Source organism: Artemia sp. Qi Xiang Cuo, chromosome 2 (assembly GCF_049724085.1).
Source record: "Artemia sp. Qi Xiang Cuo chromosome 2, ASM4972408v1, whole genome shotgun sequence".
Classification (NCBI taxonomy): Eukaryota; Metazoa; Arthropoda; class Branchiopoda; order Anostraca; family Artemiidae; genus Artemia; species Artemia sp. Qi Xiang Cuo.
In genome coordinates, this window is record NC_142795.1 from 26739883 (window position 1) to 26760719 (window position 20837).

The 20837-nt window shown below is 37.3% G+C and overlaps 1 protein-coding gene across 4 annotated transcripts in view; it reads right to left on the bottom strand.

Moving 5' to 3' along the window:
* Nucleotides 1-20837, bottom strand: part of LOC148955065 (uncharacterized) — a 109594-nt gene that overhangs the window by 84303 nt on the left and 4454 nt on the right. For all 4 annotated transcript variants that reach the window (XM_089099987.1, XM_089099994.1, XM_089099981.1 and 1 more), the window contains exons 2-4: nucleotides 15723-15852; nucleotides 3471-3601; nucleotides 1500-1614 (exon numbers count right to left, since the gene is read on the bottom strand). In XM_089099987.1, coding sequence (XP_088956113.1) covers nucleotides 1500-1614; nucleotides 3471-3601; nucleotides 15723-15843 — 367 coding nt within the window. In that variant the 5' untranslated portion in view covers nucleotides 15844-15852. The remainder of the gene's footprint in view (nucleotides 1-1499; nucleotides 1615-3470; nucleotides 3602-15722; nucleotides 15853-20837) is intronic.

A 20837-nucleotide genomic window follows, 5' to 3' on the forward strand; every position in this document is an offset into this window, starting at 1 on the left:
AGATAAATAAGCCTGGTGATTATGAATTTGGTGTTCTTTATTTTATGTTTTTTTTATGCTCTGACCTATGGCGTGGTGGCGGTCATTTTTTCTAAGGAGGGAGGTGTTGGGACCTTTGGCCCTGTTTATCAGAGAAATCCCTTTCTCGTAAATTTATCTTATGTTATATTCAATTGTAATGTTTAAATCTTGAACCAGGCTGTTACTACGAGACGTCCTGAAAGAATTCGATAATTAATCATTGCCTGGCAATACCACCAGCGATGACTCATACAGCTTAAATTTACAGCCCGAAAAGCTTCAAAGGATACTGGGACTTTAATTTGATTCGGCCATTCATTGCCTTTGGTCAGAGGTGCGTGCACGGAGGCACATCGAAAAGTGTTTTGATTAATTGTAAGAGTTTTAGTTTTTAGTTCTTGTATAGAGTTCAAAGTGAAAAGTAAGATTTTTTTTATTTTACACCCTTGACTTTCTTGATTAGCCGAGATAGAGTCTGGAGCCTAGAGAGAGGCTGAGATTGGATTGACATGGTATAAGAAGCGAATCCTATACTTAGCAACAGATCTTTCCTCGAGGGAAAGAAAGGAGGAAGGGCTTAATCTTTATGGTGCCCGGGGCCAAATAGTGTGGCACTTTTATACCACGGGGAAAGTATACTTGTCAAAGAACCCTGACGGTTGTGAAAACCGCCAGAGACGGGACAAGTAGAAATCCGTGGCGCATGGGAGTTACCCTGATTTTGGAGTACCGCCAGGTTACTCTAATAGAATTAGAGAGATTCCCCAAAAGTGGTGCAGGGCTTACAATATTCCTCCATCCCCTATCTGTAAAGAATGTCCTAGCTATCACATCCATTTATCATGACGATCTCTTTGATTCTGGATAGAATTATATAGTTCACCTTTTAGAATTCTTCATTTGGATAAGTTTCTACCCCACCCTCCCAGAAAATTCCTTTGAATTACCTTACTATTGCAGCACGATCAGGCGTTTTCCGCCTCACCCAGTACATGAGATTCAGATGTTACGTGGCCATTTGGTGTCTTATCTTATACTAGCATATTTGTAATAAGGTAATCAGCACTACCCAGAAATATTGTCTGCGAGGAAGAGGGCTACAACCAAAGAATATTGGCTGTGAGTGGGGTTGAAGGGAGGGATAATAAATTGAATTGCATTTTTCATCTATATTATTTCTATTTTCTCTATCTACTCCTTTTTATTGTTATGCTAAATTTATCGAGCAAAATAAGAACAAAAGTTTTAACTACCTTTCCCAAAATGCAAAATAGGGCTATAAAACAACAAAATGTCCTGCTTTTCTTTATTACTTGCCAATTTTTTTACTAGCACACATTATTCCGGGGGGGGGGGGGGCTTAAGCCAACTAAGCCTACAATTTCCTTATAACACACTTGATTTCTAATTTATTCAAGATAGCCTCTGAAAGTGAAATGAATTTATTTTTAACTTAAGCAAAATAAGATATAGCTTGCCTTGGGGTGCAACTGGTTTACTATGAGAAGCCATTCCGCTGGAACCTGTCTGATAGACAACTGAATTTGTCGAAGGAGCTTCGGCGCTAAAGTCAGCCTCTTCTGGATGCTTTCTCTAAAATAAAAAAAAACAAGGAAGTAATAAAATTTAACATAAGAGCTATTCAAAACTCAAACTTTGGTTTTTTTTTTCAAAATTTGGCTTTAGGTTTCTCTTCGCTTGGTATATTCGTAAAGAAATTCCTTAAAAATTAACACTGATTCAGAAAAGAAAAAAAAAAAAAAAAAAAAAAAAAAAACATCCATTGAACACCAAGTACATAGGACTATTTTTAGAAGTCAACGAGACAAGCTGCACACTAGAATATAAAAAAATCACTTATATATCGGTACATAATCATTATAATGAAAGTAAAATTGTTAGTGGTAAGGAAATATAAGCAGTCTGAATAATAAAAGAAAGAACTTTTATAATATTATATACATGAAGCAGATTTTTCTGGCAATTCTGAATATCTAAAATTTAACATTACCAATAAAAAAAAAAAAAATAGCAGGAGAAATTTCCATTATTATAAGAAAAAAGGGAACATACACAAAAAAATTAATTAATGAAAAACCTGACTTTAAAAATATGGAATTTCACATTTTCTTTCATTTTAGTATTCGATTTTTTTTTGCTTTTAGAAAAACATTTAAATTTATTTTCTTTTTAATGAAAAGCGTTTACAAAGAAATCTAAATTTCATTTAACCCTTTTTTCTAGCGTATTACAGTAAAAATGTAAGTTTATCAGTAAGTACATTCTCCAACCATGACCCTGATCAATATGTAATCAGATACCCCCTTAAAAGAAATATACAATCCAGAACCAACCAACCCTACCACCTCCCTGTGTGTAAATGTGCATTCATAGGCTGCGTTATATCTGGTTCATCGGGCTTTTTTCTCTTTTCGTTGGGAGGTGAATTTTCTTAACCATAGATCCAATCACTCTTTTTTTAGCCCTGGGTAGGGCCAGAAATAACTTAATGATACAATACTCGATTTTTTTTTAAAGTTATTTTGATATTCTGTCAATGCAGAAACATATATATGCTAGATATTAAGAGCTAAAATCTCGAAACAAGAAAGCAAAACATTTTGTTCATTGTTTCTGGCTACTTAATACGCTATCAAAAATAGTAAATTAAGAAGCATTAGTCCCAGAATTTTTGTATCCTATTATAGGCTAAATCTTATATTCCCGAAAGAAATTAATTTGAGACCCATTCACAATGAGATATTACTAATACTGAAATTGAGCAATCACTAATTTGAGCCAATCAAATTTTTCGTTGAGTTTTCTGATTGGCTGAAAATTTCTATGACAAATTCTGATTGACTTAAACTAAGTCTAGCTAAATCTCGATATCAGTAAAATCTTAGTGTGAATGGAGCATTAGTCAACAATCCCGTGAGCAGGCATGCAAAAAGTACCATAACAAAGTAGCATGCTACTTAGCAATCTTCAAATTTGTCGGCAAATTTTGTCTGAAAATACCATTTTTACATATAAAAATACTTTTGCTCAAAGAAAAGCTGTCAAAACACAAGTTGTCCTGCTAAAGTGTCGGCAGTATTTAGAATTTTGTCGAGTTCTGCTACTGGCAGTTTTGGAACATTTTGCATGCCTGTCCCTGAGCGAGAAGTAACAATAAGTCATCAAGGCTATAATTAGTGCATACATTATAGGATAAGTTTATTTTTGCCCGCTTACAACATAAAAAAAAGAATTGTACTAATGTTTTTGAATTGTACTAATGATTATGATTTTTGCACTTACAAAGAAAAGTTTCTGGACTGGACCAGCATTTTTCATCTTTATAGCAGGTTTTTTTTTATATTTACAGTGCATAGAACCTTTTGAGAAGAATTTCAAATGTTTTTCATTGTATAATTCTTGTAAAATAACAGTTTTGTGCAATTTACCTTAGATGCAGTTTTTCTGTAAGAATGAGTAGTTCGAATTGTCGATGTCGGAACAAAGCTAATCTGCTGCTGTTGTCGTTGACACCCTGGCGAATTGGAGCGGGCCGTAGAATAGGTCACATCATCTGGATCTAAAGAAAAGATTATACACATGAAAAAACATATCAACAATATTAAAAGTATAGGGAAGCTGAAAGTCAGGCACGCACAAAGGAAGTTAATTCGGAGGAGGGGGTGGGGGAGATTGAAAAAAAAAAATGGAAAATAGGCAGTTGTTACAGATCATATAACAAATCAGGGGCCGTACCCTAGGCTATAATTACAGTAAAAACCTTTAATAAAAAAGGGGAACAGACCCAAAGACGTCAGGCAGCTATGTACTGCTTGTCCTACATACGTGCCTCTTGTACCCTCATAAAAAAATAGCAAGGACAATTGAAGGCCCTATTCTCATACGTGGTTGAGTCAGGGTTACCATCGGAAAATATCTCAAAGGAGAATATATGCAAAGAAAAGAAGTGCGCTTGGTATTTTTGACTAAATATTATACTATAATCAGCCAAATAATATCTGAGACTTTTCTTTGGAATAATTTTTGACCAGAGCAACTACTATCCAAATAGATTTTGTTTAGTATATTAAATTTAAAAAAAAAAAGTTTTTTCAACTGAAAGTAAGGAGCAACATTAAAACTTGAAACGAAAAGATATTATTACGTATATGAGGGGGTTCACTCACTCTTCAATACCTCGTTCTTTACGCTAAAGTCCGAGTTTTGTTCCAACTCTTTAAGAATGACCCCTGAATCCCAAAGACCGTTTAATTAGAATAAATAATTCTTTTGAAAGTACTAAAAAAAAATTGCGTAACGAGCGAGGTATTGACGAGGGGACGAGCCCCCTCATATACGTAATAATTTCTGTTCGTTTTAAGTTTTAATGTTGCTCCTTACTTTCAGTTGAATTTTTTTTTATTTAATTTTTGATCGTTTTTTATATAGAATGCTGGGAAATCCGGCGCCCCCTTCACAGAAAACTCCCTTCCACCATTGAAATATCCTTCAACGTAACCCCTCCCCTCCCACCAGAAAAAAATCCCCTGAAAACGTCTGTATAGTTCGCAATAACCAATACTATATGTAAACAATGGGCAAAGTTCACAACTTGCAGCCCTTCCCCCGGGAGACTTTGGAGAATTAGATAATACTCAGAGACATAGTTATTAGATTTTTCGACTATGCTGAACAAAATGGACATCTCAAAATTTTGATCGGGTGACTTTGGAAAAAAAATGAGCGTGGAGGGGCCTACTTGCCCTCCAGCTTTTTTGGTCACTTAAAAAGGGTACTAGAGCTTTTAATTTCCATTCGAATGAGCCCTCTCGCTGTATTCCAGGACCAGGAACCCTCTCGCTGTATTCTAGGACCACTGGGTCGATACGATTACCCCTAAAAAAAAAAAAATTAAAACAAACACGCATCCGTGATCTTTCTTCTGGCAAAAAATACAAAATTCCACATTTTTGCAGATAGGAGCTTGAAACCTCTACTGTAGCGTTGTCTGATACGGTGAATCTTATTGTGTGATTTTCATTGAGATTCTATTATTTTTAGGGGGTGTTTCTCCCTTTTTTCGAAAATACGGCCAATTTTCTCAGGCTCGTAAGTTATATAATTTGAATAACTTATATAATTAGCATCAATATCCAATTCTTTTTATGTATCTATTGGTGTAAAAATTCTATTTTCTAGAGTTTCGATTACTAGTGAGCCGGGTCGCTCCTTACTTGCAGTTCGTTATCACGAACTGTTTGACCAAAACGAAATCTACTTGTCAAACCATCACACAGAATCTGTTGACAGGACGCGATTTAGTTCTGCGTTGCCAGCGCGGGGCTTGTGCAAAGCGTAACCCTGCTTTCTAGGGATACATTTCTAAATGTCCCACAAAAAAAAACTGTCCTAATGACCAAAATATTATACATATCATTTACATCTTTTACAGCTATTTAGTGTTCTATCGGGGATGGTTATTTAAGTGTTTGCACTGGTTAAAAACAAAAAGGGCACAAACCCGAACCTTTTGTAGAAGAGAAGAGGGCAGGAGGACAGAGGTTGAAAAGGAGGACATATTCACCGAAAGGAGGACGTCTTGTAACACTGGGTTAAGTAGACATCTTGATAAAAACACTTAAGCTACGAAGAAAATTACGGAAAAGATGTTGTTCAAGGGTTCCTTGAGCCACGATATCGGTTTCAAAGGTTTCCCAGAGTGAAAATGTTTATGAACGACTGCTTTTTACTTTCTTCCCTTCCATAATTATTCGTGAATGGTTGAGAATCCCGAAGCCAAGCTAGAACATGACGCAAAGAAAAACAGAAGTTAATAGCTCTCCTAAGCTAGAAAAAAAAACGAAAAAAAAAAACAAGATTTAGCTAGTGCTAATCTGAGCCAATCATAATTTTTCGTAGAAATTTTCAGCCAATTAGAAAATTCAATGAAAAACCTCATTGGCTAATCTTGCTCGGTATTAGTAAAATCTCAATGTGAATAAGCCTTTAGCCACAAGTCCCTTCTATATTACAGTTTGTTTTCACGAACTGTTTAATACATAAAAAATAAACATAAAACCCAATATTTCCATTCAAACGTGGATAAAAGCCAAGTAGCTGCCAATACATGCCTCTCCCTCTTGGAAATTCCCTGACCAAACTCAAGATTCATCCGTCTCTCATCTTTCCACCTTTTGTGCCAGGGACAATATGATAAAAATTTATGTTACAAACAACGTATTTCTCTGCTATAACAAGGGAGCAATCGCCCCTCAGCGCCTGTATTCAGACTTAATCCAAATAAAGAGATTAGAGATTAACTGTAGCTCAAGGCTGATTAGAAAATTTGGGCCTGAAAATACGCTTTTTAGTCATTAGGTGAGTCATCATCAGTCATCACTTTTTGAGCCTCTCTCTACTTAATGGCCCTCCTCCATAATAGTAGATAGACATAGACATATTCTATTAAACTTACTCTTTTTAGACTAAAAGCACTAATACCGAGGGTTTTCACAAATACGACAAAGTTAAATAACAAATACGACAACAAAAAATGAATAAAACCATATTACTTTTCTTAGGAATTGTTGACCATGTCTGTAAAAAAGGGGACAAAGGAATGCTGGTAGCGAGTCGTACGGCACTTCACTGGGTTGGGCTTGTTTTGTCTCGGGATACAGGATGTAAGGGGGCTAGCGGGGGCTGAATCGTCCTGTGTTTGCTGCTACGGAGCAGGGATTAGCCGAACTGGAAAATCAGTCTCTGACGGCTGTTAAAAAGCGACTCGAGGCCTTTAGCCACAAGTCCCTTCTATATTACAGTTTGTTTTCACGAACTGTTTAATACATAAAAAATAAACATAAAACCCAATATTTCCATTCAAACGTGGATAAAAGCCAAGTAGCTGCCAATACATGCCTCTCCCTCTTGGAAATTCCCTGACCAAACTCAAGATTCATCCGTCTCTCATCTTTCCACCTTTTGTGCCAGGGACAATATGATAAAAATTTATGTTACAAACAACGTATTTCTCTGCTATAACAAGGGAGCAATCGCCCCTCAGCGCCTGTATTCAGACTTAATCCAAATAAAGAGATTAGAGATTAACTGTAGCTCAAGGCTGATTAGAAAATTTGGGCCTGAAAATACGCTTTTTAGTCATTAGGTGAGTCATCATCAGTCATCACTTTTTGAGCCTCTCTCTACTTAATGGCCCTCCTCCATAATAGTAGATAGACATAGACATATTCTATTAAACTTACTCTTTTTAGACTAAAAGCACTAATACCGAGGGTTTTCACAAATACGACAAAGTTAAATAACAAATACGACAACAAAGAATGAATAAAACCATATTACTTTTCTTAGAAATTGTTGACCATGTCTGTAAAAAAAGGGACAAGGAAATGCTGGTAGCGAGTCGTACGGCACTTCAGTGGGTTGAGCTTGTATTGTCTCCGGATACAAGACGTAACGGGGGCAGAATCGTCCTGTGTTTGCTGCTATGGAGTTGGAAATGGCCGAACTGCCAAATCAGTCTCTGACGGGTTTTAAAAAGCGACTCGAGGCCTTTAGCCACAAGTCCCTTCTATATTACAGTTTGTTTTCACGAACTGTTTAATACATAAAAAATAAACATAAAACCCAATATTTCCATTCAAACGTGGATAAAAGCCAAGTAGCTGCCAATACATGCCTCTCCCTCTTGGAAATTCCCTGACCAAACTCAAGATTCATCCGTCTCTCATCTTTCCACCTTTTGTGCCAGGGACAATATGATAAAAATTTATGTTACAAACAACGTATTTCTCTGCTATAACAAGGGAGCAATCGCCCCTCAGCGCCTGTATTCAGACTTAATCCAAATAAAGAGATTAGAGATTAACTGTAGCTCAAGGCTGATTAGAAAATTTGGGCCTGAAAATACGCTTTTTAGTCATTAGGTGAGTCATCATCAGTCATCACTTTTTGATCCTCTCCCTACTTAATGGCCCTCCTCCATAATAGTAGATAGACATAGACATATTCTATTAAACTTACTCTTTTTAGACTAAAAGCACTAATACCGAGGGTTTTCACAAATACGACAAAGTTAAATAACCAATACGACAACAAAAAATGATTAAAACCATATTACTTTTCTTAGGATTTGTTGACCATGTCTGTAAAAAAGCGGACAAAGGAATGCTGGTAGCAAGTCGTACGGCATGTCACTGGGTTGAGCTTGTATTGTCTCCGGGTACGGGACGTAACGGGGACTAGGGGGGGCAGGATCGTCCTGTTTTTGCTGCTACGGAGCTGTAATTGGCCGACCTGGAAAAAATGCTTCTGACGGTTGTTAAAAAGCAACTCCAGGCCAAGAACCTTAAGTGCATTGTCGTAAGTAGTGAATGCCTGACCCAGCATAATATTACGAGTCCGTATTTGGATAGCTTTGACATCTTAACACATCCCAGCATTCAATTGTACACTAGAGCCCCACATTGGGCACGCATAGTCAATGATGGGTAGGAAATAAGTCTTGAAAGCAAGCTTCATGAAAGTCACACTGAAACCAATCCGCTTCATGGTAATCAGTGACTGTAGCGCTGCATCCCCTTTTCGCACACGGTTGCTTACGTGGTTGGTTAACTTGCTGTCAACAGAGAAAATTACCCGTAGAATTTTCTCACTGCCAACTGTTTTAAATAAGGTAGGGGGCTCCTGAAAGTCCGATTTAAGAGGGTTGAAACGCATAACTTTACACTTCTGCTCATTGAGGGTAAGGCTAGCCCGTTCGCATTCATTCTGAAAAACCGTGGGTAGACTAGGATCAAAACGGGAGTCGCTGATTGGCCTTCTAGTAGGTATTTGAGTAAGAATGACAGATCATGAACGAATTTATATCTGTCCTTGAAAGTACGCAGGATGAAGTTAATCACAACGAGGAAAATAATTCCGGCTAGTTTAGTACCCTGAGGGGCACCGCAAATGGTTGGGAGAAATGCAGAATTTGAACCGTCTTCGCTAAGACCGAAAACGCACTGCTCCCGCTGGGAAAGAAAATCAGCGACTAGACGCAGCAAGTCACTTTTGGCGCCCATTTTACTTAAGTTATTGAGAGTGACATTGTGTTTGATGAGATCGAAGGCTTTTCTGTAATCAGCGAGGGCCCAGTCTACGAAGCTTTTCCCTTTCTCGAGCCACGATAGAATGTCGTCATACAGATGCACTAAGTACACTGACGTGTTGGAGCTGCTGAGGCATCCGTACTGGATAGGGTCTATATTTGGTTCTATATCACTCATCAGCAGTCTTACAACGAAGGTCTTTGTTACCTTGACCATGCAGGGAGTCAGCAAGATAGGCCTTAAGTCATCTCATGATTTTGGCGGAGATTTCTTAGGGGTCACTTTGATGTAGGACTTTTTCCAGGGGTTGGGAAATTTGCCGAGTGTTATGCAATGGTTGATGATACTAGCGAGAGGGGTAGCAAGGAAGGGCGCAAATTCACGAAGGAGACGCAGTAGGATTTCTCCAGGACATGAGGAACTACGAGGTTTGAGCTTCAGTAGTTCTGTGCACACTTGTTGGGGCTCAACTGATGATCGTTGGTCACAAGGTGCACTAGTGTCAAGGACTGCAGCGAGTTCCTCTTGTGAGAAACTTGGGTAAGTGGTGCAAATACCAGCAAAAAAAAGCCATTAACTTAAGTAGCTGTTACGTAAGTATCGTCCTCTTTCAGGATTTTTAGGTGAGGATCACGGGTTTCGCCTGTTAACCTTTACACCGACTCATGCCATTTTTTGCTGTTACTGAATAGGGTAGGATCAACATGGTTAGATGCGTAAGTTCTTCTGGCTGTGCGACAAAGAACAACGACTTTGCTGAACAATCGAGCATCATGCGACTAGCCCCGCTGTTTGATAAGGGATTTAATCTCAGGTGTGGTCCAGGGTCGTTCAGTATAAGATTTATAGACTGTTTTCGTTGGAAAGTGCTCCTTGTATTTTTCGTACAAGATGGAGTTGAAAATCTGAGTCTTCTTGTCAAGATTCTGTTCATTTATGATTTAGGATCAGGTCCAATGTTCCACCGGCTATATGGGTTGGAGATTTTACAACTTGCTTAAGTCCGAGGCTGTGAGCCAAGTACTGTTTGTTGTAGATGTACAATTAGTAGATGTACAATTAAATATTACTGTACATAATTTTATCATATATCAAGTGAATCAATTTAGTCAAACGAAGCTATGAAATAAATATCTACATTAACCGTTTATTTGGTATGAACTACGTCACTCTTTAGGAAAGAATGCGCAATCACGTGGTAATACTGCCTCTGAAACTGTGAAATTCAATATATAGCTTTTTTAATAATTTCGAATCGACTGGCTGTCCCAAAATTATCAATGGCTACTTAAATGCACACTAGAACTTTTAATTTACGTTCGAATGAACCGTCACCTGATTTTCTAGGACTATTGGTTCGATATGACTACCCCTGGAAAAAAAACAACAAAATATAAACAAAAAAATAAACACGCATCCGTGATCTTCCTTCTAAAAAAAGAAGCAAACTTCCATGTTTTTGCAGATAGAAACTTGAAACGTCTACAATTGTTCTCTGATGTGCTGAATTTGATGGTGCAATTTTAATCAAGATTACTTACCCTCTTGGGCGTGTTTTCCCCTATTTTGAAAATCGGACAAATCTTCCCAGACTCGTAGCTTTGGATGGGTAGTTTCGAACTTGATTAACTTTTTATATTTTGATTTAAGAAAAAAGGGGAAGTACCTACCGATTTTAGGAAAACCCTAATTAAACCAATGTATAAGAAAGGTGATACAAGTGAATGTGGTAATTATCGAGGCAATAGGCTGGTGTCTGTAGGTAGCAAATCACTTGGTAATATGATACTTTTTAGACTGAGAGATGTTGTAGGCAAAGTTATAAGAGAAGAACAGTGCGGTTTTAGAAAGGGTAGAGGATGTGTCGTATTTTGATTTTTGAAAAAGAGGAAGTACCTAGCGATTTACCAGACAAATACATTCAAGTGATTAGTACTATGTACGAGAATAACACTGTTAGCAGCTGGTTTCGTTTTAAATCAGGACTTAAGCAGGATTGTGTTCTATCCCTCTTTATATGGATCATTTTGATGGATTTTGCTTTAAGGAGCACAGGAAAGGCAATGGGAGAACGCGGAATCAAATGGAGAGGAAAAACTTTCCTGGACTTAGACTATGCTGATGGTTTAAGCATCCTATGATTTAAGTGTGCGCAAAATGAATGAAATTTGAAAGGTATTGCGAGTTCAGTGTGCTAGAATAGGTTTGGAAATTAATGTTAAGAAGACTAAGTCGCTAAGGCTAGGAATAAGTGAAGGGGAAAGGGTGACGTTGGGTAACGAACAGATTGATCAGATGGACAGCTTCACTTACCTTGGTACGGTAGTATTATTAGTAAAGACTGTGGGAGCAGTGAAGATGTTAAAAGTATAATAGCCAAGGCTCAGGATGGTTTTTTCACAGTTGTAAAAAGTTTGGAAGAATAAGAAGACAGTCCGCAAACCAAGATTAGAATATTTGAAGCTACAGTGATGATAGTGGTCAAAAAAGGGTTCTGAAGAATGGGCACTCCAAAAAACGGATGAAGATTTGCTAGATGTCTTCCAGAGACATTGCCTACGGAGTGTTCTGTGTACCCGACTGACTGATTGCATTTCAAACAGTAGGCTGTACTAAAAGTGCGGTTCAATTCCGCTTTCTAGGGCTATATTGATAGAAAGGTTGAGATGCCTAGGGCACGTTCTGCGGATGAAGGATGACAGACTGCTGAAGATTGTCCTTTTCAGCCACCCGTCTATGGCTAAACAAAAAGCAGGTCATCCGCGGTTGGGGTGGGAGGATGTCATAAAGAAAGATTTAAGGGAAATGGGAACTTCCTGTGAGGGTGTAAAGTGGGAGGCCTTGAATAGATTGGGATGAAGGAGGAGCGTGCGTAGCAGTGTTGGCCTCAGGCGGCTGGTGCTGCGGTGATTTGTTAGTAGTAGTTCCTGTTATTATTAGCCTAGGTTGCTTCTTACTTACAGTGTGTTACCACAAACTGTTTGACCACGAATTTTAAGCCCCTTCAAAGATAAATTCCAACAAACATGAATGCTAAAATGTGACGTCTAGTGTGAATTAGAGATAATCATGGTTACCTAGAGGGCCCTCGTGCAGGGGTGTCAACGGCCCCGACCCTATATTCTCCTCTCTAGATTTAAAAAAAAACAACACATTTTGTGATATTTCCATTGAAAATGCATTTTTGGCATGTTCACATGAACAATTGAAAAATCCCCCCCCCCTTAGATTGAGAAAAAAATTAACCCCACCCTACATTTTTGGGAATTGACACCACTGACGACGTTATGTTTGATGTTCTTTTGGATTTCAAGGCATGACATGATCAGCAGAAACATTAGAAGTATATTTATAGGCCTAAAATTCCCAAATTTCTGACATCGAAAGAGTGAGGGGGTGGAGGGTCTGAATATATACACAACTTTGGACCTCAATAAAAAAAAAATCTTTTGTTGGGAATGGGTTTTTGGATTTGGTCCTAACGTGTATACTAACGTGGGAGTTGAGGCCATATACTAGGACTGACGCAAATAAACTAGCGATGAAGAGGTTAATAACTATTTTCAATTGAACTCTAAGTCAGGGCCGTATTTATGCAAGGGCCCGATAAATAATTACTCAGAAAACCACAGGCCAACGGGTCGGTGCTAGTTCACTTCTCTGAATTATAGCTTAAACTTTTCTAACAGAGCTCGACAACCCTAGCATGACTGACTACTGTTTTACCCTTGTATGGATACTTTGATACGTCATATTTTTAGGGTAAATTCAATGTCATCTAATAACAGATGAGTATACGAGCACTTCTATTATCAATTTTGAAATTGTGGGAAAAAGGCATAAACTTTCAGAAAGACAAAATGGACTTCTGATGGAAAATTGTAAATGAAGAAAAATAGAGGTACCCTTAAACAACAGGGGCATTAAAAGTACTTTAATGGTTTTAAAGTTGGAGATATAAATCACAACTACTCTAGGCTACTGATTTTTTCACAATCACGACTAGTCCTCTAAAGTGGCGCCAATTCATGAAAATGTAGGGGAAATGATGTTTTTTTTCAAAATTTTAAATGAAGGTACAAAAACATATTTTTTAAAATCTAGGGGTGCCCTTTTTCCATTATATTAAATGACGATACAAAAAAGATCATTTTAAATCTGGCACCCCTGGTCCTCTTGTGATTTTCGTCAGCTATTTACAATATAGTGGGAACTACATGTGAAACCTACCACTCAAGGCTAATAATTGTAGCCGTCTGCCCCTCCCATCTAGATCTTGAAACATCTTTTTTTGGTAATTCTATTGAAAAAATGGAAAAACAAATAAAATTGCCCCAAAAAGTAATTAAAAAATTTCCCCATACATTCTCGTCATTTGGCGCCCTCTTGCTGATAAGTATTGCCACGGAACTGTTACACCTCATCATTGAATTTGGATCATTGGAACATAAGAAAGTTGTTTTTTATGGAGGCTTTGTTGTTTTTAGAAATTACCAGCGTTTTTTTTTTTTTAGCTGCAAAAATATAGAAATAACAGTTTAATTGGAACACGCCACGAGGTTAAGGACATCAACTTCTACTAAACGTCTACTCTACAGATGATTTTTTACAAAAAAGTTCTTCTGCCAATAATGCCAACAAAATAGAGCTTGTCAATATCTACTAATTTTTACCATATATATAGAAAACACTTGAAAAATTACTGTAATGATTTTGAGGAAATTTGTAATAAAATTCCAGTTTGTTAAATCCGTCATTCGTCGTTTGTTAAATCCCTGAAAACATGGTAATAGTGAAAGCACCAAGGTACATCTTCTCAGATGAAGCTTATAAAATTATTGGTGATATGATGGAGGGTGGTGGGTCAAATCTACCTTAAAATAGGCAACAAGAGAACAAAATTCATTCAATAAACCACTTGGATCTTTCTTTGCTAGCTGTACACTTAGTGGACCCGGAGTAGGTTGACAATTTTACACGCAAAGGCTCTTAGTTTTCTAGTGTCAAATCTTCAGCGCTGGTATCCAACAGATACTACAGAAAGCAGAGAGAACTGTTGCTCTTCATCTCAAATCCCATTGGAACCACTTCAAAATCAGTCTTTATGCAATAGCTCGAATCTACATGACATTGGTCCCGATCATTCTCTATATTTGCAGCACGGTATATGAAGAAGCAGCATAAAAACGCACAGGAGTTATCCAAACATAATTGCCTACAGAAAATCCTCAGAATCCATCCGCATGAACGAAAATCTGAAAATCTGGCAATTTTGTGGCACTAAGATAGATGCCCCTCTCACAATCAAAGAAGGCCTACAAAAATGGTTTGGCCCCCTAACCAGTGGCATCCTAAGGAAGCCACTCAAGTACCTGGCTTTTTAGCTGAGACTCTCTGTGCCTGGAAGTGACATAAAATTGGACAAAAAAATAGCAAGGTTCAACCCAGTTTCAAGGGGAGGGGGAGTCAGGAAGTATGTCTGCAGATGCTCAGACTATTCGATTTTGTCTGAGAACAGCTAGGAGCAAATCATTCAATATGGATTATTCAGTATAAAATTATGTCTATATTTTCATTTAGAATAAAGTTAAATTAGAACTGCATATTCTAGTTTATACATAAAAAGATACATTTCGGTCCTTAAGGCTAAAGGATATAAAGTGCTGCAATATCATTTAAATCCTGAGAGCCTGAAAAACTTATAGCTTTATCAAATCAGATATTGAGCCTATTTTGAAGTTGGGGGTCCAGGAAGTTTGTTAGCAGAGGTCTAGCTCAGTGAAATCCCTTTCGGGAACAGCTGTAAGTGAATTGTTAAGTACAGACAGAGCAAGTCTCACAGAAAAATACCAGATAAAAAAGTGATATCACTGAAACTGCCAAAAATAAAAGTCCAAAATAGGGATAAAATCCTTTTTAATAGACAGTGTATAATAAATTTCACAAAAAAATATAAATCCTATTAAAAAGGATTTTATCCCTATTATAGACTTTTATTTTATCGTCATGGAAAGGCAGTGTGGTCTCCAAAATTATCTATGAAACTGCCTTCTGAGTTAGGTAGGAATGGAGTGGCACAAATACATGAAAACACTGAGGAAGGCAATACGCATTTTTCAAAATCTAGGGGTACTTTTTTCGATTTTTTTTGCCAATGAAACTACAAAAAAGGTATTTTTCAGAATCAAGCTGGGATGGGAAAAATACAAAAGGCAAATGCCCTGCTCTCAATTGGTACCACTGGTCTGAAACTCCACTGCTCTCAGTGCTAAAACTTGTTATTCTAAGAAAGGACTGCACTAACATTACATTCTGAGAAAATTTTTCCCCAAAAAAATATTCCCAACTTAATAAAAAACGTGAATTATTACCAACTTATTAAAACACTTGAATTATTAAAGTTCATGGGGAAGGTAGAAACAAACTCACTTCTCCTCCTTTCCTGCTTCAAGTACAAGTAAGTACATTATAATTCTTGTATGTTCTCATTATCAACTCCTCATTACTTTCAATTTCTTCTACTGGCATCCTAACTTGGAACTTAAAACAAGACAGGCAGAATTTCGCTGGAAAATACCTTCAAATACTTACATGAGTACAAATTGACAAGTTCGCCCTCATTTTCAATTTTAATCCTCTTTGGGTAATTACTATTATCCCTCTGAGAAAAAATGTGCTGCGATTGGTTGAAAGCAAGCGATCCACTGAACATACTATTTCCCTGGAATAAAAAAAAACACTAGTAAGGTAAATTATGCAAAACTGTCAATGAAAAATGACTTTACCTTAATATACAAGTAATAATAAAAACTAGCATATAATATTGTCTTGTGTTGGTGGTTAAGTAAATATTTACTGAAGCTTAATTTAAGTAGTCAGAACTAATATACTAAAGCACCAAAGACAGTGAGATTGGAATCTAATTGAATTAGTGGAAACTTGGACAACTATATATATTTAAGGTAGATACAGTTATCTTTTGGAATCAATAGATACTTTTTAGTTTATGGACAAAAACTGTTATCAGATCAAATAGATTAATTTTGCTTATGTATCTTGATGACTAAATATGGCAACATTGATTAAAATGTGGTACTGCCTTAAAACCATAATTTTCCAACAATTAAAAGAGAAATCATGGGAAATCGCAGTTTTTAGGTATGAATAGACCCAAGATGGATCAATGGAGAGGTTCTTGATCCTTTTTAGGTTTTGAATCCCTAATAAAGTCAGTTTTTTTTTCAAAAGTCTTTACCTTGTTGAAAAATTAGAAAACTTACCTTATTAAAAAATCATTCATTTAACAGCACAAAACAGATACTATTTTCCTTGGGATAATATAAATATCTAATTTCAATCATTTCAGTAATATTGATGTTGAGTCTGGGCAGAAAAATGGTCTTGGTTACAGACACCAGTCCTGATGCAAATACATAAAATAAGGTTTCAAAATGCGCTTGAAGTGCACTTTAATGTGGTTAGATTAGCTTTAAAATAAATTAAACACATATTTTCAGAAACAATTTCGAGAACATCAATTAATGATTAACATTATCCCATTAAAATTATCAATGGGAGAGATGGGCTTGTTGTTGACTACACAACTTCTCAAATATCAGAATGAAATTGGACATGGAGATCCTCATTTTTTTGCCAGCATTTATTTTTTGAGCAATTCTTACTTTTATAACCCTGACAGCTGAATACCCAGCTTTGCACAAATAGGATGTTCATAGAACTTTACCACAAAGCAGTGGATATTCTTCTTTTACTGATATCCAAAAATAAGAAAGTTTGATGCTACAAAATTTTGTCTTCAATGTATTGTCTTCTAAAGAGTGTATATCTTCTGTAATATCTTCTTCTTCTAAAGAAGTAAATTCAGATGATGTCATGGCTCTAAATGGATCTTGAATCTATTCAAATTTTGCAGCAGCAGTTCTCCAGAAGGAAATATGCTAAAACAAAAAGAGAGGCACTTTTGGATTGTTATTTTTAATGGTTGAAGTTGTGTTTGTTACAATTCACCCCTATCCCTACTCTGATCCTTATATAGCCTTAGGATAAACAGGCAGTTAAACTAAAAGAGTGCCAAAACAATGAAATTCTTACTTTATAATATTACCTTAAATCGCACTTGCTAGCGATATGGACGAGTCCAGTGTACGCCAGTTAGTGATGATAGGGCTGCGGGACATCAGCTTCATCCCATTGTGTGAGCCATAGTTTGGTCTCGCATTCCTTATCAAGATTCGCTTTGAAACTGTCAACGGATGGTGAACTCACTGTCATTTTTCTCAGATTGTTCCAAAGGCTTATGATGTGGTTGGAGAAGAAATGATCCCTCTTCCTTGTATTAGCACGCTTCCGAAAAAGCTTTGCTGAATGACCCCTGGTTCTTGATGATTGGGCAGACTGGAATAAGTCTTTGTCATCAGACTGGAGCAGTTTGTAAGTCATTATTATATCACCTCTTTGCTGATGGTACTTTAGAGTTGGTGGCCTGAGGCACTGCAGTTGGCATGCATACTCTTTGTTTTTGAGCGCCTTTACGCATTTAGACGCCCGTCTTTGGACAGACTCGAGGACCATCTGGTCTGTTTTATTAATTGGCGTGGCAACACACACTCCAAATTCTAATCTCGTTCTCACCAGGCTCTTGTAGTTTTGTGATTATTGCTGGGGATCTACTTGTCATTGTGTGTTTGGTGAGACTAAGAGTTTTGTTTTGCCTTTGCTACTGCAGCTCAGGTGTGGCAGTTGAAATTAAGGTCTTTGTCTACAACAACCCCCAGATTTCTATCAGAGGTACTCTCAGAAAGTGGTTGTCTCACACCAGCATTTGCTGACATAGAGTATTGCCATCATAGGTTGTTTCTTCCAAAATGGAGAACCTTGCACTTGTCTACATTAAACTCGAGCATCCATCTCTTGGCCCATTCACCAAAGCTGTCAAGATCTGACTGTATTGGGGTCACACCTTGCTGAGTTCCTACAGGACTGATGAGCTTTGAGTTGTTGGTGTACAGGCTAAGTTTGCCTTTAATGGTTCTTGGAGTGTCATTAATGAATACATTGAAGAGTGTAGGTCCTAAAACTGTTCCTTGAGGAACCCGCTTAAAACCTCAGCTATTTCTGAGTAGTAAGCTCTGTCACCTGCTGCTTTCTTCCCTTCATGAAAGACATGATCTAGTCCACCACACCCTCTTCAATTCCAATTACCTTCAATTTCAAATGAAGCTTTCAATGGCAGACTTTATCAAAGGCTTTAGCAAAGTCTAGCAAGACCATATCTAATGGGAGACCAAGGTCAAGAAGCTAAGTTATGTGATTATACAAATCAATCAGATTGGTTTTGACTGATCTGCCTGGTTAGAAACCATGTTGTTGTTTTGATAGAAGGCTATTTGTGGTCAAGTGTCTAAGAACAGCAGTGTTGACAATACCTTCTAGGATTTTCCCAACAGCAGACGTAATACTGACAATAATTGCAAGCTTTGCTCTTGTCTCCACCTTTATATATTGGCAAGATATGGGCTACTTTCCAGTCCAGGTATGACTTTGGTGTCAATAGATTTCTGGAAGAGTCTTGAGAGTGGCATTGCCAGTTGGGAATGAGCTTCCTTTAAGAGTTGTGGATGTATGCCATCCAGCCCAACAGACTTATTTGGATTAAGCTTTTTAAGCCAAGATTCGAGCTCAGCCTGATCCGCTGATATTACTGACATTTGAGTGATGATTTTGTTGCATGGTGGGGTTGGCAGAAGGGCATTGTCTGGTGGTGTGAAGACTGATGTAAACTGGTGGTTCAAGGCATCAGCAATTTCTTGAGGGTTGTTTGACTGGGTTCCATTACAAACCAGCTCTGTTACCATCTGTCCACCAGGCTTATGTGCTGAGGCATATCTCTAGAACTTCTCGGAATTGGTTTTTGAGGTTGCTGTGATGGCCTCCTTGCATTTCTCTGTCAGTTCTATGGAGAGGGCTTGAACTTTATTCCTTGCAGCTTTGAACTTTACCAGGTTATCAGTTCTGTGGGGGTCCTGATTTATGAGCTTGGACAGTTTCTTCTTCTTGTTTCTTGTAGTTTTCATTTCTCTGGTCATAAAAGGAAGAGTTCTTGGTTTTTGTCTCCATTTGGTAGTTGTATTTCTACTGATGGTGTCCAACAACATATTTTTCATTTTCTCCCATATGTCTTTTACCTCCATCATTTTGACAAATGACCAATCCCACTGACTGAGTTTGCACCTGATTTGATTGTAGTTAGTATACACATGTCTTGTTAGATTCAATGTTTTTAAGTACAGTCGAAATCTGCATTTTATGACTATGTGGTCACTATTTCCAAATGGGGGTTGCAATTCTATATCAATGAGTGACTCAGGATCATTTAACCAAACCAAGATCAAGGAGTGAAGGATTCTGTCCCTCTCAATATCTGGTCGGGAATGCCACTGCCTGGAACAGCGAGTGTGCTTCTAAGCAGTCAAGAAAAGACTGCGTAACCATGTTACTCATATGGCTGTGCCCCTCAGTCCACTCAATTGCAGGTAAGTTAAAGTCGCCAACTATGACTAGATTCTTATGTATTCAGAGATGTATATCTAGATTCTAGATATACAGCACATTCATACTAATCAGATTATTGTGTTTCTTTCTATTGGGAGCTAGTGTTTTCCTGCTGGGATAATTCCTCCCCACAGAAAATTCCCTCACACTCAAAATTGAGCAATCACATTAAAAGTATAAAATAGGTATATAAGAGTAATTCAATAAAAATTAAAATCTCCTTGATCACACTCCTTAGAGAATGAAAGGACTTACTTAAATTATATTTACTTTAGGACAGGGGCTGGTTTGTTTCCAATCACTTTTGACTTACAAAAAAAGGACTAGAATTCCTAATTTCCAATCAAATAAACATCCTCCAAAAGTTTCTACAATGATAAGAGGAGGTGGAGGATTGAGGATGGGGTAGCCTCCCTCCTATATCAAATGAAATCTCTTCATTTTGTGGATTAAAGTTACTCTTTGCTTTCATATAAACAGTATAGACCAGAAATATTCCTGAAAATTAAGATGGATTATATGTCAATTTCTATCTCCACCACCACTTCTTAGAACCAATTCTGTATTTAACTGAAGGCGAATGAGAGTTATGATGTTTTGTCATTAAAATGCACGCTTTGAGGCATCTACCCCTACCCAACTACAAAACAATCAGAGAACCCTACTGTAGAGATTGAAAGCTCTCATCTACAAATATTTGGAATTGTGCATTTTTTAATAAAGAAAACTCATGGATGTGTGATAACTTTCTAGATATTAAAAAAGATCATGACATCAAAACAGTTCTACAACAGGGGCTGGTTGGTCTCTAATCATTTTTGACTTAAAAAAAGGACTAGAGCTCTCAATTTCTGATCAGATGAGCATCCTCCAAAGTTTCTATAACCATGAGATTGAGGAAGGACAACCTCTCCTATACAGAATAAATTCTGCTCATTTTGGGGTTTAATATTACTTTTTATTTTCATAATAATGGTCTAGACCACGAGTATTTCTGGAATCAAGAGGAATTATATATCAATTTCTACCTCTGATACCCCTCCCCTTTCTTAGAACTGATTCTGTATTCATCTGAAGAAGATATGAGAGTTAGGACGTTTTGGCTTTAAAATGCACACTTTGAGTCATCTGCCC